Source organism: Oncorhynchus mykiss, chromosome 6, assembly GCF_057628025.1.
Source record: "Oncorhynchus mykiss isolate SJ-2025 chromosome 6, ASM5762802v1, whole genome shotgun sequence".
In the NCBI taxonomy this organism is placed as follows: Eukaryota; Metazoa; Chordata; class Actinopteri; order Salmoniformes; family Salmonidae; genus Oncorhynchus; species Oncorhynchus mykiss.
In genome coordinates this window covers 35175389-35201133 of record NC_143027.1, presented here as the reverse complement: position 1 = coordinate 35201133, position 25745 = coordinate 35175389, and the positions used below count along the sequence as shown (strand labels likewise).

General features: G+C 47.3%; 1 protein-coding gene across 20 annotated transcripts in view; it reads right to left on the bottom strand.

Moving 5' to 3' along the window:
- The window catches only part of LOC110525840 (autism susceptibility gene 2 protein), a 405912-nt gene that overhangs the window by 241216 nt on the left and 138951 nt on the right, over window positions 1-25745 (bottom strand). For 19 of the 20 annotated variants that reach the window (XM_036979978.2, XM_090237745.1, XM_090237740.1 and 16 more), the window contains exons 3-4: window positions 8896-8997; window positions 2576-2611 (exon numbers count right to left, since the gene is read on the bottom strand). In XM_036979978.2, the coding sequence (XP_036835873.2) occupies window positions 2576-2611; window positions 8896-8997 (138 nt within the window). The remainder of the gene's footprint in view (window positions 1-2575; window positions 2612-8895; window positions 8998-25745) is intronic. The other variant, XM_036979975.2, reaches the window with a different exon arrangement.

The window sequence follows — 25745 nt, the reverse complement described above, 5'->3', positions numbered from 1 at the left end:
TCAGATATAGCAGCCTGGCAGGCAGCATTAGATATAGCAGCCTGGCAGGCAGCATTAGATATAGCAGCCTGGCAGGCAGCATTAGATATAGCAGCCTGGCAGGCAGCATCAGATATAGCAGCCTGGCAGGCAGCATTAGATATAGCAGCCTGGCAGGCAGCATTAGATATAGCAGCCTGGCAGGCAGCATTAGATATAGCAGCCTGGCAGGCAGCATCAGATATAGCAGCCTGGCAGGCAGCATTAGATATAGCAGCCTGGCAGGCAGCATTAGATATAGCAGCCTGGCAGGCAGCATCAGATATAGCAGCCTGGCAGGCAGCATTAGATATAGCAGCCTGGCAGGCAGCATTAGATATAGCAGCCTGGCAGGCAGCATCAGATATAGCAGCCTGGCAGGCAGCATTAGATATAGCAGCCTGGCAGGCAGCATTAGATATAGCAGCCTGGCAGGCAGCATTAGATATAGCAGCCTGGCAGGCAGCATTAGATATAGCAGCGTGGCAGGCAGCATTAGATATAGCAGCCTGGCAGGCAGCATTAGATATAGCAGCCTGGCAGGCAGCATTAGATATAGCAGCCTGGCAGGCAGCATTAGATATAGCAGCCTGGCAGGCAGCATTAGATATAGCAGCCTGGCAGGCAGTGGCAAAGACATATGGTAGGGAAATAGTGGAGGTGTTATCTCCTATAGAAGCGGAAAACAAACAGTCAAGAGAGATTGGGATTTTACCTCTTAGTGCCTTGTGACAGATAACAACCCCCCCGAGGCCAGGAGATGGTGATAAGAGCCCAGGGCTGACCATCAGATAACCCAGCTATCTGTGCCTCCTCTCTGTGTGCCTGCCTGCCTGCCCTCCAACCCTCCACCACCTCCCTCCTTCCTCGCACAACGGCTGCCTTCATCTCTCCCTCCCTGTCTCTCTCTCAGACAGGCCCTACCACAGAGCCCGGAGCACCTGCTGATAAGGGCTCCTACATGGCCCCAGAAGCCTGTGCCAAACCCTCTGTCAGTCTGCCCACAAGCAGCCCAAAGGGCTCCACCACACTGCAGCGCAGCACACACCATCAGATAGGGAGGCAGGGCAGGCGCTTGACAATGTCAGACTTCCTGTGCACTTTCTTCGTTTTTTTCTTACTTTCCTCCCCTTTACTTCCTACTCCTCTCTCAACCTTTCTCGATCCTACTCCTACTCTTAATAATATTCTCTCTCTTCCCCCCCCCCCCTCTCTCCATAAAGAACAGATGAAGATGGGGCCTCCTCCATCCTTCCATGCCTCCACCAGACTTAAACTGACAGCTCGAGCCAAAGGGCCGCAGCAGCTTCCGGGAGGTCTTGTTTGTTTTCATCTCTGTGAGAGTATGCAGCCGTGAGGGAATAGGAAAGGGACATGTTCCATTTCCACGCAGAAGCACCATAAAACCCCACACAGATCACTGTCTTTTAACTTAAGCTTTGTTCGGCTCTTTAAGCGCTACCTCAGCAGATACTCTTCCCCTGATTGAGCAGTGACAAACCCATTTATAGATGTTGTTTATTTGTTTGAGCACACCGAAGCTACGATAAGAATTGCCATATGTCACTCGCAGGCAGGTCTAGTGGTGTAACGGGAGCTAAAAATGTCTCTCTATAAATTGTCCCTTCATGTAGAGGACAGCAAGGACAACAACAAGACTCAATACTGCCTCTATCAACTCTGAACCTCATAATTGAAACAATACTCATCAGCTTCCTGGAAATAATGATAAGTGAACAGGTTCATAAGGTTTTAAAAAAAACACATCCTGTTGACTTGTGTAGTCTGCAAAATATGCTTTCAAGTGGTAAAAATAGTCTCCTAGTGACACAAAGTGAGACAGTGTGCTGTATAAAAGAACTGGGCTGACAAGATTTATCACTTTACACAAGAACGCATAATACATTTTCAATTCAAAGGTAATGAAAGTATAGAGTTGAATGTGAAAGCAGTTATATTTCCCCTATTCATAAGATAGGGCTACATTAGAACAGCTATGCTATGGGTATTCTGAAAGAATAAGGGCGCATATGATATTAAATGTATTGTGTGGGGAGGGGGGTATGTAACAATGCAGTCACTCACTTTTTTAAAGGCTTTTAAGCATATTGTCTGACAACTGAATCAAATGGCTTGTAGTTGGCAGAAAGACATCTCCTCCAACACTTAAACTGCAGAACTACTGAATGGCTGCCTTCCTGCACGGCCTGATGTGATGGATGTCAATAAAACAGCCACATTTACCCAAGGTAGAGCAGGACACCTTGGCTGCGTCTCAAATGGTATCCTATTCCGTAAATAGTGCACTACGTTTGACCAGAGGGTCCTGGTCAAAAATAGCGCACTACGTAGGAAATAGGGTGCCATTCGGGATGCATCTCTTCCTTTCCTTCCTACAATTTAATCAGTCAGTCATCCAGGAGTAATGTCCCTAATATCATGATTTCTCCATTACTCTATTTAACATAATTAAAGTGTCGAGCGGCGGGGCAATAAAGAGAGCCGTTTGAGATTGTAATTCTGCCGTAAAGCCATGAAGCATGAAAATGTCACTTACCGAGTAGCCCCGGCCTGACAGCGAGTGAGTGGAGCTCTGTAGAGAGAGAGGAGAACAGGGTTGACCTTTAGGGACCATGAGCCAGCCGCTGACACAGACATGATGAAGCCGCTACGCTTTAATATCAATATTCACGTTAACCTTCTCCCTCCCCGCCTGCGCCCGACCTGCACTAGCTAGCAAAAACGTCACTGCCATTCATTTTGGATGGCCTTGACTAGGGAGAGGGAGACGAAAAGGGTATTCTGCCCAAAACAACTGCTTACTGCAGTGCAAAAGAAATGACGCCACTGGAGTCAAGGGGATCAAATCAAATCAAATTGTATTGGTCACATCCACATGTTTAGCAGATGTTAATGCGAGTGTAGCGAAATGCTTGTGCTTGTAGTTCCAACAATGCAGTAATATCTAACAAACAATCTAACAATTCCCAACAACTACCTAATACACACAAATCTAACAAGTAATCTAACAATTCCCCAACAACTACCTAATACACCCAAATCTAACAAGTAATCTACCAATTCCCCAACAACTACCTAATACACCCAAATCTAAAGGGGTGAATGACAATATGTACATATAAGTATATGGATGAGTGATGGCCGAGCGGCATAGGCAAGGTGCAGTAGATGGTATAAAATACAGTATTTACATGTGATATGAGTAATGTAAGATATGTAGACATTGTTAAAGTGTCATTATTTAAAGTGGCATTGTTTAAAGTGACTAGTGATCCATTTATTAAAGTGTCCAGTGATTGGGTCTCAATGTAGGCAGCAGCCTCTCTGAGTTAGTGATTGCCTTTTAGCAGTCTGATGGCCTTGAGATAGAAGCTGTTTCTCAATCTCTCGGTCCCAGCTTTGATGCACCTGTACTGACCTCGCCTTCTGGATGATAGCGGGATGAACAGGCAGTGGCTCGGGCGGTTGTTGTCCTTGATCTTTTTGGCCTTCCTGTGACATCAGGTGCTGTAGGTGTCATGGAGGGCAGGTAGTTTTCCCCGGTGATGTGTTGTGTAGACCACACCACCCTTTGGAGAGCCTTGCGGTTGAGGGCGGAGCATTTGCCGTACCAGGCTGTGATAGAGCCTGACATGTTGCTCTCGATTGTGCATCTGTAAAGGGTTTTGGGTGACAAGCCACATTTCTTCAGCCTCCTGAGGTTGAAGAAGCGCTGTTGCACAATCGCTGTCTCTGTGGGTGGACCATTTCAGTTTGTCTGTGATGTGTACACCCAAGAACTTAAAACTTTCCATCTTCTCCATTGCTGTCCCTTCGATGTGGATTGGGAGGTGCTTTCTCTGCTGTTTTCTGAAGTACACGACATCTCCTTTGTTTTTTTGACGTTGAGTTAGAGGTTGCTTTCCTGACACCACACTCCGAGTGCCCTCACCTCCTCCCTGTAGGCTGTCTCGTCATTGTTGGTGATCAAGCCCACTACTGTTGTGTCGTCTGCAAACTTGATGATTGAGTTGGAGGCGTGCATTGCCATACAGTCGTGGGTGAACAGGGAGTACAGGAGAGGCCTGAGCAAACACCCTGATGCGGCCCCAGTGTTGAGGGTCAGCGAAGTTGAGATGAAGTTTACAAACCTTCACCACCTGGGGGCGGCCTGTCAGAAAGTCCAGGACCCAGTGGCAGAGGGAGGGGTTGAGACCCAGGGCCTCCAGCTTGATGATGAGCTTGGAGGGCACTATGGTGTTGAATGCTGAGCTGTAGTCAATGAACATCATTCTTACATAGGTACTCTTTTTGTCCAGATGGGATAGGGCAGTGTGCAGTGCGATGGGCGATTGCGTCATCTGTGGACCTGTTGGGGCGGTATGCAAACTGACGTGGGTCTAGGGTGGCAGGTAATGTGGAGGTGAAATGATCCTTGACTAGTCTCTCAAAGCACTTCATGATGACAGAAGTGAGTGCTACGGGGCGGTAGTCATATAGTTCAGTTATCTTTGCCTTCTTGGGTAAAGGAACAATGGTAGCCGTGTCAAAGCATATGGGGACAACAGACTGGGATAGGGAGCTATTAAATATGTCCGTAAACACACCAGCCAGCTGGTCTGCGTATGCTCTGAGGACGCGGCTAGGGATGCCGCCTGGGCTGGCAGCTTTGCGAGGGTTAACACGTTTAAATGTTTTACTCACGTCAGCCACTGAGAAAGACAGGGGTGGACCTCAGTCTTTGTTAGCGAGCCGCGACGGCGGAACTGTTTTATCCTCAAAGCGGGCAAAGTAGGTGTTTAGTTTGTGTGGAAGTGTGACGTTGGTGGCTGTTTTTGTTTTTGTGGCCCGGGATTTCCTGTAGTACTTCAAAGGAAAATACAATGGTAGGAATGATTACGACTGAATATCAATGCTTAAGACTGACAACACCTCCCCACCCATGCCATTAAAACACTTTGAAATATGTGTTTTTGGAGTGATCAAGTCATTGGTGTTGCCTAAATACTGTATACCATTTCATTGCATTACTCTTAAAAACCCATCTTTCATTGATTTGTATATGTATTGGGGTGTAGTTTAGGGTCAAAGTTGAGTTTTGAATGCATGTGTGGGCAAATCCAATAATGAATGTAACTTGTGCACTTATAATGTCAAATACACTGACATTGCATAATAAAACTGTCATGTGTATGCTGACAGTGCTTGCTTCTGTTGATAGACGAGGCCCCTGACAGAGTCATCCTGGTTCAAAAGAGTGAGGGGCCAGACAGACTGAAGAAAGATGCTCTCTATCTCTTTCCCTGTCTCTGTCTCTCTCCCTCTCTTTATCTTTCCCTGTCTCTGTTTCTCTCTTTCTGTCTCTCTTTCTGTCTCTCTCTCTGTCTCTCTTTCTCTCTCTCGGTCTCTCTCTTCTCTCTCACTCAGAATACCAATCTCCCTCTCCTTCCACACCTTCCACTTCCCCCCCTTTTACTTCTCAGTTTCGATTGGCAATTTCTCCTCCAGTCTCAGGAGGGGACTTTTCTGCTAGACCAATTTTGCCCATAGTACCTCCAATCCCTCCATCCATCTCTCTCTCCCTCCATCCCTCCTTCCCACACCTGCTTCTGTGCTTTAGCCGTCATCAGTGCCTCTGCTCCCTCTGATTCACAGACTCAACCCCACTGTGACGATTAGGGAGGTGTCCTATGGCGAACCGGAAAGTCAGCTCTGCGGGAATCAAAAGACTATTCCCTCTCTATTCACCCCGTCTGTCTCCACTGCCAGAGAGAGAGAGAGGGAGGGCTAGAGGTGGAGGGCAGAAGGGCAGAGCCGGCCATGTATGTGGACACAAAGGGGATAAAGTGAACAACATATGTGGTGTGTGTGTGCGTGCGTGCGTGTGTGTGTGTGTGCATGAGTGTGTGTATGTGTGTGTGTGTGTGTGTGTGTGACTCAGTGCAGTAGTGGTAGGCCAAAGCCATTTGGAATTAGCCTTACTATGCAGGTTTTATTCAAGTTGTAGCGTTTGGAGTAGAAAGAGAGTCTTATTTAAATGATAATGAGGGACAATCCATTGGATTTAGTCCGGGTGAAGGGAAGAGGGAAAAAATCCATTAAAGCAGGTAGCGGTTCATAAGCCATGGGGTCGGGATATAGCTAAACACTCTCTCTTAAAAGCCATTATACATGGCTCTCAATGGATTTCTGCAGCGCTTAAGACTTCAAAAGGATTTAAGAACTTGCCCCAGAGACGCAGCAGCGAGGAATGGGGGGATAGGGGAGAGGCATAGGGGTTTGGGGGTGTGGAGGACACTGGCGGTGTTTTAGGGTTAACTAAACAGCCCCGGAGAACAGAAATGTTGCTAAATCCGCCCCCTAATCCTCTCCCCATTTCCACGCCCCCTCCCCCGGACCCTCAAAGCCACGGTGACATGCAGGGCGGTTGGTTTTCCTACGGGACAGACTATTGGTTTTTGAGGTGCGAGAACTTAAAGGGGCCAATCATGGCTTGGCGGAGCGTGAAGTGTATTAAAAAAAAGACGGGGCCAGCAACCAGCATGCAACCAGCAGCAGGACTCACAGCTCTCCAGCAGGACTCACAGCTCTCCAGCAGGACTCACAGCTCTCCAGAAGAACTGCACTCTTAGAAAAAAGGGTTCTTCAGCTGTCCCCATAGGAGAACCCTTTTTGGTTCCAGGTAGAACCATTTTTGGTTCCAAATAGAACCATTTAGGGTTCCATGTAGAACCTCTTTAGAAAGGATTTTACACGGAACCCAAAAAGGTTCTAACTGGAAGCAAATGGTTCTACCTGCAACCGGAAAGGGTTCTTTAAAAGGGTTCTCTTATTGGGACAGCCGAAGAACCCTTTAAGGTTCTAGATAGCACCTTTTTTCTAAGAGTGTGGGTGGTTGTGTGGATGGGTGAGACCCCAGCAGTAGTGTTCTCTTTCCCCTTCTCCCCCCTCCAATCCCTCCCCACACTAACACAGATGCAGAGAAAATCTCCCTCTACATTTCCCTAATCCCTGCCTGTACGGCAGCTTTCTGCCTAGGCCCTGTTGAGCCAAGGGTAGAATTACCTAGTCAACGTAAACAGATACAAGACCCTAGCTACCGTGGAGATGAATAAACAACATCTCCACGCACGTCTCTATTGCTGCTTCCTAAATTGATGCATGACTGTTCTCAGTACGGAGAGGAGGCAGCAAGCTTCTCGTTTGTCTCTGTTTCCTTTTGGCAGTCCAACAACACAAAATCCATTTGACTCATGAATCGTGGGTACAGTACAGTACATATTTAGTTAAGAGCGCTTACAGCCTGGGACCACTTTGATGTGGATATTACATGTGCTTTATGTATTTAATGAAAATGTGCAATGCAGTGGCAGAGTTGAAAAAGGAAAATAGTGTTAATAGAAATAGGAAGTCCTTCCTCTCCAGTAGTGGCCATCACCCTCGCTCTCTCTCTCTGAGAGCCTAGCTATATTTCAGAGAGATGGATAGGGATGAATGGCATGGCTACAGCGATCAGTGTCTTTGCACCATCTATTTGGCAGGAGATTAGAGAGATGCCATATCTAACACCGTCAGCGATTACAGCATGCCATTTTAAACAGTTCTCCCCCTTACCCTCCCGTACCCCCAACACCCTTTTCACTGCCGCATTTCCCTGTCAGAACTGTCATCCGCCAGCATCCTTTTATCTGTCAAACCCGGCTCTTTCTCCTGACTTTTTTTTATTTAAAAACAGCCTTTTACACAAATTCATGAGGAATGGCAGGGGGGAGACAAGAGAGGCAGAGAGAAAGAGAGAGAGGAGGCTTAGAAAAGGAGGTCGAAGGGAAGGGAAAATAAAATGTTGGTGGGGAGTGTTTATTTTTCTCTCCCTCTCTCCACGTCTCTAGATTTTCTTTTGGAATTCTGAATAGCTTGAACAACGCATTTAATAAGTTCATTAAAATCTTTTCTCTCCATCATTTTTCCTCGATCACTTCTTCAGCTGTAGAAGCAGCAAACCCCCTCTCTCCCCCCATGCTCCCCCCGTTCTGTGCAGCTAAATTAACTGTCTGATTGAATTTAGTGAGGTTTGGGAGGCCCGGTTGACAGGCATTAGTTAGGAAGCATATTCTACATTCATTTAAAATGAGCCGCTTGGGGATTTTGCATAAATTCTCATTACTTCCTCTGTATCCAAATTGCATTATTTCATCCCTAGCACCAACCGACCTCCTAGCTGCCTCCATTTACTACGCAAGCCACTCACCTTTTAAATGTGCTAGCATATGGATGCAGGCTCGGCAGTAATTGGAAAGACCTTTAACCTTTTAACTCGGCGAGGGTCAGCTACCACCTGGCTGAACAGTGTTAGGTCACATCTACATAACCATAGCAGGCTTTTAATAATGCAGGGGCATCTAGGCGCATGCCAAATTATACCCTATTCCCAATGGGCCCTATGGTCCCTGGTCAAAAGTAGTGCACTATATAGGGAATAGGGTGCAATTTGAGAAGAACACGTAGTGTGATGGCTGTGTGTCTGTGTGTCTTAGATAATCGTTTCCTGCTTGTCGCTGTTGACCAGGCAAGTTTTCTAATGCATGGGGATTTATGAGGTGTGAGTCTGGGCCAGTATGAGCTACCGCACCAGCTGCCCTCTCACTGCTGCTTCTCTGCCCCCTCTCTCTCATCCTCCTCAGGGCCCTTCAGCCCTGGACAGTCTGCCGCTGGCCTGGTCTCTTGCTAGGAGCTCTGAAGGGTCTGGGAGAGTAATGGCCCTAGTTAACCGTGTTGCAACAAGGTAGGTAGATATGGTCTGGGATTCTGGAGGTGTGGTGGTCTGGAGGTATTGGGGCCTGATGGTCTGGCGGGGTAGGACTAGAGGGTCTCTCTCACCTCACTGAGGTGCTCTTTAGAGATGCTCCTGTTGGGTCTGTTGAACTCTTGCATGGCCCCATCCTCATCCAGCTTCACTGGGCGTACCTGCAGGGCCTTGATCTGGAGGAGAGAAACAGAGGAAGCATACATTATTATACAGTATAAAATGATAGAAAAAATATGTTGTACATTATAATGCATTATGCAAAGATCATAACGCATTATACATGTGCTCGCAATGCATTATGAAGAGGGTAATCATAAAGTGTTACAAATAAGTTTTCTAGATCAGAGACAAAGTATCTCTTCGGGGTCCCGAGTGGCACAGCTGTCTAAGGCACTACATCTCAGTGCAAGAGGTGTCACTACAGTCCCTGGTTTGAATCCAAGATGTATCACATCCGGCCGTGATAGGGAGTCCCATAGGGTGGCGCACAATTGGCCCAGCATCGTCCGGGTTTGGCCTAGGTAGGTCGTTATTGTAAATAAGAATTTGATCTTAACTGACTTACCTAGTTAAATAAAGATAAAATAAAAAATGTTATAAAAAAATCGTAAGTACGACTCCAGCCAAAGAAGACCAGCTACACAGCAACTCCTCGATACAACACGACCCAAACTCCATCACAACTATTCACACATCTGTTTCACCTGTCTTTGTGATGGTCTACACCCCCCTCCGGGTGTCGTCCATTATCCCCTGTGTATTTATTCCTGTATTCTCTGTTTGTCTGTTGCCAGACTCCGGGCCCACCTGCCTGACCACTCTGTCTTCCCCTGAACCTGAGCCTGCCTGCTGACTTGTACCTTTGCCCCCCTCTGGATTACCGGCCTCTGCCTTACCCTGAGCCTGCCTGCCGCCCAGTACCGTTGCCCCACCTCTGGTTTACTGACCCCTGCCTACCTTAACCTATCTATTGCCTGCCCCTGTTGGAAAATTAAACTATTGTTTATTCGACGTGGTCTGCATCTGGGTCTTACCTTCACACTTGATAGTACGAACTGGCCATGACTGACCCAGCAAACCCGGACCAGCTGCCCAATGCCATCTCCTCCCAAGAAACATCCAGAGGAATTGCTTCGTGGGCTGATGGAGTGGATCCAAACGTTGGCTGAGCACCATGACCGGGTGTAAGACATGTCTGGAAGGGCTACCGCCGTATGGGAACAGCAGCCGGCCATATGCGCGAGCCTGGAGGAGTTTGTGGGAGAGGTGAGGAAGGATTTTGATGCCCTGTTCTACGGGAGAGAAGCTGCCGGAAGCTAATCCAGCTCCGGCAGGATGCCCGCACTGTGGCCGACTATGCGGTTGATTTCTGCACGATGGCAGCTGTGAGCGCATGGACCCGGAAGCACTGTTCGACAGCGTCTCGGAGGAGGTTAAGGACGAGCTTGCGGCTCGGGAGTTACCCACAGATTTTGACTCCCTTATCGCTTTGACCATCCGCATTGATGGGCGACTGTGGGAACGACGGATGGAGAGGAAATTCGATTTCACTCGCTCATCCAGGGATTCCACCTCGCCTCCGAGTCATCCCAGAAGTCCCCGACGGGCCCTTGGCCGAGACCACCCGAGATTTCCCAACCTTTTTTGAGAGTCACGAGCCCATGCACTAGGCAGGGCTGGGCTGTCGCCAGCGGAACGGCATCACCGGATCAGCACAAGGAGCTATCTGTATTGTGGGACTTTTGGTCATTTTGTGTCCTCGTGCCCGGTAAAATACCAGGCTCACCGGTAGGAGTGCATACTCTGGTGGGCCATATGGGGAACTTTTCTGCTTACTTTTCCCTTACTCGCACCCCTTTTCATATCATTCTGCTGTGGAGAAATCTCTCCGGGTCCTCATTGACTCTGGGACCGATGAGAGCCTTTTGGAGGCCACACTGGCTTCGAGCTGAACATCCCCACTCAGCCCCTCTCCATTCCCGCGGATGTTAGAGCGTTGGACGGGCGTCACCCATAAGGGTCACTCCATAAGACCACTCCCATCAACCTACGTGTGTCAGGGAATCACAGTGAGACCATTCAGTTCCTGCTCATCATGTCCCCCCAGATCCCTGTGGTTTTGGGATTCTCCTGGCTCCAGCGACCCACCCACTCATCAACTGGTCTAAGGGTGCCATCATGGCCAGGAGATCGTTCTGCCACGCCCACTGTCTGAGGTCGGCGCAACCTGCCCGGGACATCTTTCTGGGCCCGCGGAGTTGGTTCCAGACCTCTCCGCCATTCCTGCAGAGTACCAGGATCTCCGGGAGGTGTTCAGCAAGTCCCGACCACTTCCCTTCTGCCGCACCGCCCCTATGACTGCGGGATTGACCTTCTCCCTAGCTCCACGCCGCCCCCTGGGGTGTCTGTACTCACTGTTGGGACCTGAAACCAAGGCTATGGAGGACTACACAGGGTTTTTCTTCGTGGAGAAGAAGGACAAGACCCTGCGCCCGTGCATTGACTCAATGACATCACTGTAAATAACCGCTATCCACTACCACTCATTTCCTCATCCTCCGAGCCGCTCAAGGGGGCCACTGTGTTCTCCAAGCTGGTTCTACGTAACGCATACCACCTGGTGCGGATTCGAGAGGGGGACGAGTGGAAGACCGCTTTCAACACGGCCAGTGGCCACTACAAATATCTGGTCATGCCCTTTGGCCTCACCAACGCCCCTGCCGTGTTCAAGGCTTTAGTAAATTATGTTATCTGTGACATGCTGAACTGGTTCGTCTTCGTCTACATTGACGACATCCTCATCTTCTTCTCCCGGACACGTGCTCCATGTCCGGCAGGTTCTCCAGCACCTTCTGGAGAACCAGTTGTTCGTTAAGGCAGAAAAGTACGAGTTCCATCGCTCCACAATTCGCTTTCTGGGCAACATCATCTCTGCTGGGAGCGTCAAGATGGATCCAGAGAAGGTGAAAGCAGTGGTCGATTGGCCTAAGCCTACATCCAGGGTGCAGCTGCAATGCTTCCTGGGGTTCGCCAACTTTTATCGTTGCTTTATCTGGGGTTATAGCACCCTGGTATCCCCCTGTATGCCCTCACCTCTACTAAGGTTCCGTTCATGTGGTCCATGGCCGCGGACCGGGCATTCCGGGAGCTTAAACACCGGTTCACCACCGCTCCAATCCTAGTTCACCTGGACCCTTCCCGTCAGTTCGTGGTGGAGGCCAACGCTTCGGATGTCGGAGTTGGGGCTGTTCTGTCCCAACGTTCTACCCTGGACCTTAAGTTGCATCCCTTCTTCTCCCCCACCTCACCGCCACAGAGAGGAATTACGATGTTAGGAATCGGGAGCTTCTCGCGGTTAAGATGGCATTGTAGGAATGGAGGCACTGGTTCGAAGGGGCCGAACATCCGTTCATTGTGTGGACCAACCACAAAAAACCTGGAGTATCTCCACACCGCCAAGCGCCTCAACTCCAGGCAGGCGAGAAGGGCCCTGCTGTTTACCCGGTTCAATTTGCCCTCTCTTACCGGCCGGGGTCCAAGAAAGTGAAGCCGGATGCCCTGTCTCGCCACTATAACCCCACGGCTACCACCCCGGAGCCAGAGACCATCTTTCCCACTTCATGCCTGGCAATGGCACTCAGTCGGGGTATTGGGAAACAGATCCGGAAGGCACAGTGGTCCCAGCCGAACTCTGGTGGGGGCCTAGGTAACCGGATGTTCGTGCCTGACGCTGTCCGCTCCGTGGGTCCTGGAGTGGGCCCATTCTTCCAGGCTTGCCTGCCACCCAGGCTCCTGGCGGACCTTGGCCTTCGTGCGACAACACTTTTGGTGGCCTACAATGGTACCGGATGTCACCGCTTTGTCGCTGCCTGCAAGGTCTGTGCACAGAACAAGACCCCTCAACAAGCTCTGTCTGGCTTCCTCCAACCTCTGCCCGTCCCTCATTGCCCCTGGACTCACATCTCCCTGGACTTTGTCACAGGTCTCCCCTGTCTGATGGCAACACCGCCATCCTTACCATGGTGGATTGCTTTTCCAAGGCCGCCTACTACATTCCTCTCCCCAAGTTACCCTCTGCCAATGAGATGCTCAGTTCATGGTGCAGCACGTCTTCCGGATCCATGGACTGCCCGTGGACATGGTCTCCGCCCGTAGCTCTCAGTTCTTGTCCTGATTCTGGAAGGCATTCTGCACCCTCATTGGGTCGTCGGCCAGGCTATCCTCCGGGTTCCACCCCAGTCTAACGGCCAGTCGGAGCGAGCAAACCAAGACCTCAAAACCACCCTGCACTGCCAGGTCTCCGCCAACCTCACCACCTGGAGCCAGCTGCTGTTGTGCTCTTCCTGAGCAGGAATGTCAGGAGGAAGTCTTCAACTGGCAGCTTCATTAAATAGCACCCGCAAACACCAGTCTCAATGTCAACAGTGTAGAGGCGACTCCGGGACGCTGACCTTCTAGGCAGAGTTGCAAAGAAAAAGACATATCTCAGACTGGCCAATAAAAATAAAAGATTCAGATGGGCAAAAGAACACAGACACTGGACAGAGGAACTCTGCCTAGAAGGTCAGCATCCCGGAGTCGCCTCTCCGACGGTGAGGCTGGTGTTTTGCGGGTACTATTTAATGAAGCTGCAGGTTGAGGACTTGTGAGGCATCTGTTTCTCAAACTAGACTATTTAATGAACTTGTCCTCTTACTCGGTTGTGCACCGGGCCTCCCACTCCTCTTTGTATTCTGGTTTGAGCTAGTTTGTGCTGTTCTGTGAAGGTTGGTTGCTGATAATGGCCCTCTGTACGCCTATGTAGATATTCCATTAAAATCTGTCGTTTCCAGCTACAATAGTAATGTACAACATTAACAATGTCTACACTGTATTTCTGATCAATTTGATGTTATTTTAATTGACAAAAAAATAGGGTTTCTTTCAAAAATAAGGACATGTCTAAATGACCCCAAACTTTTGAACGGTAGTTTATATATAGATAGATATATAGATATATACAGTGCCTTGCGAAAGTATTCGGCCCCCTTGAACTTTGCGACCTTTTGCCACATTTCAGGCTTCGAACATAAAGATATAAAACTGTATTTTTTTGTGAAGAATCAACAACAAGTGGGACACAATCATGAAGTGGAACGACATTTATTGGATATTTCAAACTTTTTTAACAAATCAAAAACTGAAAAATTGGGCGTGCAAAGTTATTCAGCCCCCTTAAGTTAATACTTTGTAGCGCCACCTTTTGCTGCAATTACAGCTGTAAGTCGCTTGGGGTATGTCTCTATCAGTTTTGCACATCGAGAGACTGACATTTTTTCCCATTCCTCCTTGCAAAACAGCTCGAGCTCAGTGAGGTTGGATGGAGAGCATTTGTGAACAGCAGTTTTCAGTTCTTACCACAGATTCTCGATTGGATTCAGGTCTGGACTTTGACTTGGCCATTCTAACACCTGGATATGTTTTGGATCATTGTCTTGTTGGAAGACAAATCTCCGTCCCAGTCTCAGGTCTTTTGCAGACTCAATCAGGTTTTCTTCCAGAATGGTCCTGTATTTGGATCCATCCATCTTCCCATCAATTTTAACCATCTTCCCTGTCCCTGCTGAAGAAAAGCAGGCCCAAACCATGATGCTGCCACCACCATGTTTGACAGTGGGGATGGTGTGTTCAGAGTGATGAGCTGTGTTGCTTTTACGCCAAACATAACGTTTTGCATTGTTGCAAAAAAGTTCAATTTTGTTTTCATCTGACCAGAGCACCTTCTTCCACATGTTTGGTGTGTCTCCCAGGTGGCTTGTGGCAAACTTTAAATGACACTTTTTATGGATATCTTTAAGAAATGGCTTTCTTCTTGCCACTCTTCCATAAAGGCCAGATTTGTGCAATATACGACTGATTGTTGTCCTATGGACAGAGTCTCCCACCTCAGCTGTAGATCTCTGCAGTTCATCCAGAGTGATCATGGGCCTCTTGGCTGCATCTCTGATCAGTCTTCTCCTTGTATGAGCTGAAAGTTTAGAGGGACGGCCAGGTCTTGGTAGATTTGCAGTGGTCTGATACTCCTTCCATTTCAATATTATCGCTTGCACAGTGCTCCTTGGGATGTTTAAAGCTTGGGAAATCATTTTGTATCCAAATCCGACTTTAAACTTCTTCACAACAGTATCTCGGACCTGCCTGGTGTGTTCCTTGTTCTTCATGATGCTCTCTGCGCTTTTGACGGACCTCTGAGACTATCACAGTGCAGGTGCATTTATACGGAGACTTGATTACACACAGGTGGATTGTATTTATCATCATTAGTCATTTAGGTCAACATTGGATCATTCAGAGATCCTCACTGAACTTCTGGAGAGAGTTTGCTGCACTGAAAGTAAAGGGGCTGAATAATTTTGCACGCCCAATTTTTCAGTTTTTGATTTGTTAAAAAAGTTTGAAATATCCAATAAATGTCGTTCCACTTCATGATTGTGTCCCACTTGTTGTTGATTATTCACAAAAAAATACAGTTTTATATCTTTATGTTTGAAGCCTGAAATGTGGCAAAAGGTCGCAAAGTTCAAGGGGGCCGAATACTTTCGCAAGGCACTGTATGTATATGTGTGTGTCCCACTTCTAAAACCAAAATTGCGCCCCTCTATTCACACAAAGGGAATCCATTTAATGTATGCAAAGCAGCACTGGCAGTAACCAAAATGTCCGCCTGAAAGTCATGACTTCCGCAATGATGTAACACCCGTATCCAACAACAGTCTGCAGAAAAGTGGTTACCAAAATCATGAGCATTTTGTTCATTGTTTACAATCTGCACATAACGGTCGAATGATGAAGGTGCTTGTTTGGGTCTGCCAACAAGAGAGCACATGTTGTTTGGTGGGAGCTAGACAGACAAGCCATGAGAGGAGCGTTGGCTTGGCAGCGACCCATATTCCTAGGACAGATGGGAGGCAGCCACACTGCCACAGTCAGACGAGGAGGTAGGAGGTAGTCCTCCCCACCTCATCCTATCAGTCCTCTACAAGCCCCTCTCTGAAAACAATTGGGATGGCTGATGGCGGATGGCTGCCTGTGGGGTGTAATCCACTTGACTAGCAGCTTGCTACTCTGCCTGCTCTAGTCCCTGGTGGCGTAGCACGCCGTGGCTCGCCTCGGTCTCCAGATTTCCACTGTAATTTAAGCAGATCACTGCTACAATTAACCTTTCCCGAGAAATATCAATTATGGCCCCCGGCAGAGTAAAATTAAAAGGGTCATCAGCTAATCTGACAGGTCCTGTACTGAGGCGGCATGGCAGAGTCGCTGCCACCTGGCTGGCCGAGATAGAGACTGAGAGAAAGAGAGGCTGCCCTGGCTGTTTGTGTCTGTCTGTCCATTTGCCCGGTGACCAGCAACCAGCAGCGACAAGCCAAATAGACACAATTCCCTTTTAATTACCCTGCCGAGACCCTGGCCAGGCCAAGCCAGATGAGGCCTGCTGATTGGACGAAAGGCGCTAGCGTATGTTGAGGTCAGTAGTGACAGCCCGGCAGAAATGGCACAATGCCTCAGGCAACATACTGCAATCAGGGTGCAGACACACAGACAGGAAGGAGAGAGAGACCCTGCAGGTGGTCATAATCAGGTGTCTGCCATCCTACAACTCCCACCGTCTCTCTCCCTCTCTACCTTTCTCCATCTCTCTCTCTCTCTGAATCTCTCTCCCTGGCTGTCAAGCTAATCACTCCTTGAATCTGAAAATGGATGACAGGCTTTATGATTACTACTTTTTTTGGCACAAAGAATCCCCTTCCAGACAGAGGTGAGGTTGGGTTCACGTCATCTTGTCAAGTCAAGTGCAGTGCACTGAGAGCCAGGGAGACATTCAGGCACTCTGATTACTTTGTTTACCAAGCATCAGCGCTGACAAATATCCAAGCCAAAGTGTTTACACCCCCTCCAGCAGGTCCGTAGTGGTGGATCCTCACTCAGCAATCACACTGATTATTGATCAGAGCAGAGGGGCTAATTAGCGACCCAGCTTAACGATGCTGCCTGCCGGGCTGGCTGTAAGGAGGCTCTCTAACCTATTGTTCAGCAGGACAGGAGGAATTGATCCAGGCTAAAATTCAGCGCCTCTGATAGAGACTGGCAGCCCTGTCGGCCTGTGATTAAGTATGTGGTCAGTTCAGGTTCAGGGAGAGGCTTTAATTGGTCTTGAGATCTATCTCTTTATTTCTTTTTTTGTACTCAAGTGGCAGCCTATTCCCCATGTAATGCATGACGCACACAATTGTTTTCTCTCACTAGCACTGAAGGGCAAGGCCACAATATAGAGGACTAGTGGGTGGAGCTAATGTCTCCTCTGAGATCTGATTGGCCGATCAGGTGACAAAGATCAAAGTCAACATAGCTTTGAAATGCACTCTGAGTAACACTAGGGGGAATGACTCTCTAAACGGCCCTGTTTTAGAGCCCTATATTCTGTCCTGTGGATTAATTTAGTTTACAATGCCAGATGCAGCACGGGGCAAGGTTAAACAGGTTGAGAACAAGAGGCGGCAGCGAGTGTTTCTCCACTCCGCATTAAAGGCACTCTGAAGAAATAAAAAAAAGTACACAAGTAACGTGTGTGTTGTACATGAATAATGCACTGGAAATTAGGCCCATTAGTCTGGGTATTGAACGTGTCTGCTCTGAGGAACAGACTCTCTCTGGAGGCTCTGCTCTGTGCTCTTTAATTAGCTTCAAAGGGCCCTCTAGCATCTTAATTTCTCCCAAGTTGATTAGCTGCTGACTGCCGACTTGGGCCTGCTCATTTACACTGAACTGAACTGCAGGGGTTTATAAAGACAGGAAAAACCCCTAAGAACAAACCGCCTAGTCGTGACATTGTTACAAACAGCAATGTTTCAGTGGGGCTGACAGAGTCCATTCACGCTAGGCTATGCTAACCTGCAACTCCCCCATGTCGATCAATCTGCAGCCAGCCAGCCCACAGGCAGACAGGCAGGGAGCTGGTGGCTGCTGGTTGATGCTTTGTTGTGATGCTCTTTTGACCCCCCCCCCCCCCCTCATCTTGTAGGGCAGCCATTTCAGGGCCTCTGCATCAGAAGGGTCTCCACCTTCCTGCTCGAATTAAAAAGCTTTCAGCCCCTCTCCCTCTCTCTCGTCATTCTCCTCTCCCCGGCATCTCTTCACCTGTCAGCTGTAGTCTGGAAGGTTGTGCCACGGCCTCATCCCAGTGTCAGTCCTTATTACCCTCATCCAGACCTGAGCCTCCGCCTGGCATCTCTTCTCCTCTCTGCTGGCTATATTGTGGGGCTGTGGCGGGGCAGCAGGGTGGGCCAGGTGCGGTGCCGGGGAGGAGGAGGCCCTCTGCCAGGATACAGATCCTTCCTCTAATTTGTTCTGAAAAGTGTCCTGTGCAAAGGATCCTCACCCCCATTAACCCAACGAGACGCAGCGAGGGATAGAGCCACTGCTGCTGTGGGATGGGGAGGAGGAGGTGGCGGGGCCCAGCCCAGCAGTGCTGAGCATCAAGCAAGCAGGCAGCAGCAGAGAGAGGCACCTCAGTGCCGCAGAGCACTGGCTCAATCTATTGGCTCATTATCCCCAGCGCAGGCTGGGGCGCAGACAAGTGCACTTTAGGGCCACAGGCCAAATTGATTCATCTGCCTTCATTTTCTTCAGGCTCAGAAGTGGCAGCTGCTCGGAGGCAGGGGAAGGAAGGAGAGCGAGCGGTGCTGGAGTTCCTGGCTTTGTTCATCCTCAGCTCAGCAGCACCCGACACGTCTCGTCTGCCTCCTCCTCCTCTCACACCCCTCCCTCCTCCTTCACCATTACACCCACCTCCCTCCCTCCCCTTCTGTAATGGTAACAGCCACAACACCCAAAGTCCCCGGCTGGAAATTAGCCCAAGGACAAAGTAGTGGGTTTACTACAGGGATAGAGCAAATGGATTTTTGCATTTATTTTGATGAGTCCCAGCATATCCATTACGTGTCTTAATCCTGTATTATTCATCCCCCTTGTAATAAATGACCACATAAAAAGGGAACACGTGTTATATGAGAGCTCAAATGCCCCAATAACTCTCTCCGGGTACAGTGAAGTCAGTCAGGAAGGACTACATCATATTTGCCAGGGGAACAAATACGAGCTTGTGAAATTGCAACAAGACCGCGTTTCTATTCTTGGCAGTGACACCAGGACAAGAGAAAACAGTCACTCGTCAGATTAAAACAACACAGGGCCACCAGACAAACGAGCTGCAGCACACAAACAGACGAAGAATAACCCACCACCCGGCATGTGTTCATGTGAGGATGATAAACCACACACAGATACTGTAGCTAAGTAGGAGGCCTCCCTCCTCCTCCTCCTCCTCATCCTCCACCGCACCGTAACAAATGAGTCAACCTTAAAAACCACAAACGCTTCTTGCCCTAATTCAGCGGTCCCCCTCAGGAGCGATCAGAGTCCCACAGGCCCTGTCTGTAACAGATGAACAGGGTAGAGTGGAGCTGGGCTCCCCTTGGCCCCCTCATCTCATCCCTGCCCTGCAGCCCTCTCCAATCACACTCACCATATGTCTCCTGGGGGAGAAAGGGGAGCTGAGAGGGGGGGGGGGCGTGAGCCCAGAGGGAGCGGAGGGAAGAAGGCACACCTGCTCCTGAACATGGACTCCTCCCTCAGAACCTATCCCTGGGGCTTTGAGCCCTTCCCTAACACCTCCCACCCTACCCCCAACTCCCCAGCGACCCCCCCCCTGCCCCCCCCCCCTCCCCACCATGCCCCCCCTCACCTGTCAACCAGGTTCAATACAACACCGTCTGCCCTGCACTGATAAGCACACAGCCCCTAAGGACGCACAGACACACACCCAAGCACGCAGGCACACATGTATACACGCTCACACACACGCTCACACACACACACACACACACACACACACACACACACACACACACACCCTTCTTATCGCAGGCAAGCATTTCTCAGTGCTGCTAACAACAGCAATTAGGCCAATGATGTTGAAATGTTAGTAATGTTATTAGAAACGAGAGCAAGTGCAATCCTCAGGATTTGTGTTCTCTTCATTACCCGAGTCAACAACGCATCCAAATTATGCAGATCTCCCTCTCGCTCCCTCTCTCTCTCCCCCTCCCAAGATGCACAGGCTTTGATTCCTGCATAAACTATTAGTGTTGAAAGAAGGAGCGTGTTTTGCAAATGGTTCCGTACGCTAATGAAATACATTTAAATATCATTCACTTCCCTTTAGTGTTGTGTTGTTGTTTCTGTCTGGAGCTCAGCTTCACTATTTACAAGTCAAAGTTCCCTAGACATAAAAAAAAAGACATTTAAAGAGAGAGAAAAAAAGCAGGGATAAACAAGTGACCTCTGGGTTCGGCAGCATCACATTCAACCTTCACTAGTTGAGATATGGTTTAGAAAGAAAGATTCATTGTTGTAGTTGCTTTTCTATGTGACTAAATATCTTCACAGAGGAAATGATAGGAGCAGGCTAATATAACATTTGAAATACAAGTGTGCCACACATGATGCAGTAGCAAATTGAATTACTCGAAAAGATGGCAAATGCAAATCTGTGAGACACACTCATTACTGTGGGTTGGTGGTATAGATCTATTGAGATTCAATCCATTATGCATGCCAGCTGATCTGCATTGGCTAAGTACCATATTTCTTCATATTTAATGTTGTTTACACAAATAAATAATAACTTGTATTGAGATCTGATGGCTGTGTTGGCGTTCCAGATTCAAAACAAAATAGTGCATTATATGATATAATGGATGCTATAATTACATTCTAAAATTATGGTTGCTATCATGATAAATAAATAAAATATTCATCTTGCAAAATAAAGAAAGATAGAGAGATATATCGTTGTCCTAATGGAAATGTAGGTCGTTACTGTAACAGATGACGTGTTCACGAAGACTTCTAGTTAAATGAATCAATTCAGTTTGTTCATTGTATTACGCAATGTAATAACCTTAACTAGGCCTCGTATGCCATATATCCAGTTCATAAATACCAGAGTAATTTCATAACAACAGGGTTAAATCAATTATGACTCTCTATAACCTCATAAATCAGTGGAGATGAGAGATAAGCATAACACAGGTTCTGCGAAATGTCGAAACAACAGAATGTAGCCTACGACTAAAGACAGAGGTTTCATTGGCCCTTGGCCTTGCCTTATACACCTTAACACGAACTGACTGAACAAACACACACCGTTACAAGCTATCATAAAATCGCAATGGCTCTGTGTAAATCTAGTGTCCTGTTTTGGACCGACAACGCACCAACGTATCATTCGACAGGGACTCTCTTTAGCCATGTCATATCATATCCATGTGTTAACAGCAACAGAGGATATCAGCTCCTTCGGACATAACACTTACAGGGATACGGCCTGCGTCCCAAACGGCACCCTATTCCCAATATAGTGACTTTTTGGGGAAGTGGTAACATTCACACTGCACGCTAAGAAGTGACACCGGATAAGAGTGACACTCTCCTTCGAACACGTAACCTGAGAAATATCAATCCCTTTAATTACATCCGAATAATAGTCAGCGCAGTCAAACTACTGTAGAGGATCTGTGAAAAAAAGGGACTTTATTGTATGAGCTTTTTGATTCAAAACACGCACCACAGACACTTTGCTTTCTGACTCGAGGGCGTCATTATAATCCTGGGAGGATAAAAAGAGAAAAGCAGATGTGTATGAGCAAAGGACAGAAATGTTGAAAACCAGTGTGGCATTATAACCAGGTTGCCAGAACCATGCTTTATCCAGCTTCTATTTTTAGCTGTCATGCCATACCTCACTCAGAGGAGCTGTCTAAAGCACAAACTGGTACTTTAGCTCGGGCAACTAGGCTAATGTACAGTAGCACCTCTTACCTAGCCTGTATGACTACAGACAGCCGTGACCGAGGACACCATGGTGAGCAATGCTCCTCCAGTGATTACAACATGCCCAGCTCAGGCATTTGAAAGTGACAGTGTGTAAAATGTAGGTGTGTCCAAATGTAGCCCCAGTATAGAGGTTTATCCGCAGGCTTATAAAGCATCAACTAGAGTTAATCTGGGTCTTACTCAGGAGGCTGTGCGAGAGAGCAGACAACCAGATGGGAAAGGGAGAGAGAGAGAGAGAAAGAGATGGTGAGAGAGAGAGAAGGGGCTGGGGTTGTGAGGCAGAGCCAGAGGGTTGCATCCCAAATAGTACACTATTCCCTATATGGCGCACTACTTTTGATAAGAGCCCTTGTCAAAAGTAACCTAGTGCACTATATAGGGAATAGCGTGCCATTTGGGACGCAACCCAGAGACAGCCAGAGCTCTGGGCCTGTTTAAATCGGAGGCAGATGTAACACATGTAATGAATCAACCTGGGCTAATACAGCTCCCTCTGATGTCTGAGAACTCTTCCTGCCCTTGGAAAAGTCCTGGAACGTTATCTCACGCCTGCACAAAATGCCAGTGCATTTGTTGTGTAGGAGTTTGTGCATATGAATGTGTAGGAGAGTGCATGTCTCTGTGTGTGTGTGTGTGTGTGTGTGTGTGTGTGGTGTGTGTGTGTGTGTGTGTGTGTGTGGCGTGTCTCTCTCTCTCTGTGTGTGTGTGTGTGTGTGTGTGTGTGTGTGTGTGTGTGTGTGTGTGTGTGTGTGATCTCCTGGACAGCTGCACAAATCCCCTGTGGAATCATGTTCTGACAGCTGCAATTTTATATTAGGCTTAGGGATGCATGTGTATGGAGGGGCGAGTTAACGCATGGCCCAGCAACGGTCACATGAAAGACGTAGGACCTAATCAGAAGACCATTGCTGTTCGAATGGTAACGACAATCCAATAAAACATGTTGCCGTGCATAAATCTGAAATCGTCAATCAAGTTTACTGCATATCGATCTGCAGCATAAAAATAAATACCTGTGCAAATCTCACAGAGGCTTCTGAAACACAACATATAGATTTTACCAGGGGAGAAAGAAGAGGTCAAGAGTCAAAGGGGTAAATATAGAATTGAACAAACACACGGTATAGTGCCTCTGACCCTAAAACACCAATCACCACTGTGAACCTTTAACACTCTTATTTAAGGAGGCAGAGAGCCAACATTACAATACATCAAAGGCCATAATCATCTGTGAACCCTACCGAACACAGGGAACGTCAGCCAGAAGATCTACACATGGTTTAGATTTGCCATAATTGCAAAGTTTGGGAGCAGAACTTGGAAACAGGAGCAGATAAATATAGTACGTCTCCTCCCCTCCCATCCCTTGGTTATTCCCGCAAAGCCTCTAACGCAGTGAAAGAGAAGAAAATATGCAGATCTTTCTTCCACTTGTGGCAAACCAGTATCACATCATCTCTACCAATGTAGCTGTTTTCTTCCATGCAAAAATTATGAGAAAAGAATTCCAATCGCTATGTAAAAGCATTAATGTTACACACACACACCTGAAATGCACACGTGGCCAGCACAGGTTGTGTGGTCGATAAAGGTCACACACACACACACACGCACGCACGCACGCACACACGCACACACACACACACACACACACACACACACACACACACACACACAAGCACACAGGGCCGTGGAGTGAGACAGGGATGCAGTTTGAGCCCCACCCTCTTCAACATATATCTACGAATTGGCGAGGGCACTAGAACAGTCTGCAACACCCGGCTTCACTAGAATCTGAAGTCAAATGCCTACTGATGATCTGGTGATCCAAAAAAGGTCTCGTTGCCAGGATCACAAATACAAATTCCATCTAGACACCTATGCCCTAGAGCACACAAAAAACTATACATACCTCTGCCTAAACATCAGCACCACAGGTAACTTCCACAAAGCTGTGAATGATCTGAGAGATACCAACTAGGATCTGGCAAGAAATACTCTAATCAGTTATAGAACCCATTGCCCTTTATGGTTGTGAGGTCTGGGATCCACTCACCAGAATTCACAAAATAGGACACCAAATTGAGACTCTGCATGCAGAATTATGCAAAAATATCCTCTGTGTACAACGTAAAACACCAAATAATGCATACAGCGCAGAATTAGGCTGCCAATGATCAAAATCCAGAAATTATACGTTAAATTCTACAACCACCTAAAAGGAAGCAATTTCCAAACCTTCCATAACAATGTCATCACCTACAGAGAGATGAACCTGGAGAAGAGTCCCCTAAGCAAGCTGGTCCTGGGGCTCTGTTCACAAACATAAACAGACCCCACAGAGCCCCAGGACAGCAACACAATTAGACCCAACCAAATCATGAGAAAACAAAAAGATAATTACTAGACACATTGAAAAGAATTAACCAAAAAACTGAGTTTAACTAAAATGCTATTTGGCCCAAAACAGAGAGTACACAGTGGCAGAATACCTGGCCACTGTGACTGACCCAAAATTAAGGAAAGCTTTGAATATGTACAGACTCAGTGAGCATAGCAGACCTCTCTCTCAAGAGAAGACAGGCTATGTGCACACTGCCCACAAAAATAGGTGGAAACTGAGTTGCACTTCATAACCTCCTACCAAATGTATGACCATATTAAAGACAAATATTTCCCACAGATTACACAGACCCACAAAGAATTTGAAAACAAATCCAATTTTGAAAAGGAAGGTAAGATGGCGGACTGAACGCAGAGTTGCAGATCGCCTCAAGATAAAAATGTAATATTCAATATCAGTAAGTTAGACTAAATATTAGCACTTCATATACTCGTGGGTAATAATCTTCAACCTGGATAACACAAAACAAATCACGAGGCTAGAGAAATTTACAGACAAATATTACGAAAACAAGCAACACTCAAACATGACGGAGAGTAAATGGGGATGATCAAACTCCAAAAGAAAAAGTGACTCCTCGACGGATACAGACAATTCATGCTCTTCACAACCGGGACTGGTGAGGGTGGACAGCGATCTGTTAAAGTTGATAAATGACAAACTGCGCATACTTGAATTAGTCATGTGAGGATATAATGGAGTTGAAGGCGAGCCTCGAAATGAGTGACGAAAAATCTGCGACAATGGAGAAACATACAAACAAGCAAAAAGGGCCAGTCAATAAGATAGAAACGGACGTTAATGAACTTAAAAAGGAGAACATCTTTCTGAGAAAAGCCTTCCTTGACGTACAGACTAGATCTACAAGAGAAAATCCAGTACTTACGGGTATCCAAGAAAGAGAAGGAGAAGTTCCCGAAAAGGTAGTGGAGGAATTCTTTCATACAACGCTTCAAATCCCACTCGATGCTGCACAAATGTGTACTCCATTTCGGACAAAGAGGACAGACAAGGATAACGTAATGGTTAAAAGCCTGGGTAAAAGACTTGAAAATAGCCATGAAGGTTCAGTTCCCGAGGGAGATTGCAGAACGGCGCAAAGTTCTGTACCCAATCTTTAAAGAGAATAGATTAAAAAGGAAGCGTGTAGCTCTCGTAGTCAATAAACTGTATATTGACAGCCAAATGTTGTGAGACACAAAAACTACTCAATGGCTATTCTAAAAATGACAAAGTTCTCATAGAGGAGTCGAATAATGGAACATCCAATACTAGCCATGGTAGGGATTGTATTAATAATTTAAAAAAACAGATAGAAAAGCAATAAAATATAATTGTTAAATAAATAAACTACAGCTGCACTATACCATTCAAGATAGGGAATGTTGTAAAATAATTTGTATTCAATTTTCCATTTACAGTATTTCATAAATGGTGGGGATAAAAACACAGCAAACAGAAGACATAGAAGACACAGTATGTGGGTATGAGTGGATGTGTTGTGATGGAAGGTGTGGAGTGCTTGGGAAAAGTGTGGCGTTAAGTGAGTGAGAAAGAAAACATATCCAATAACCAATGTGT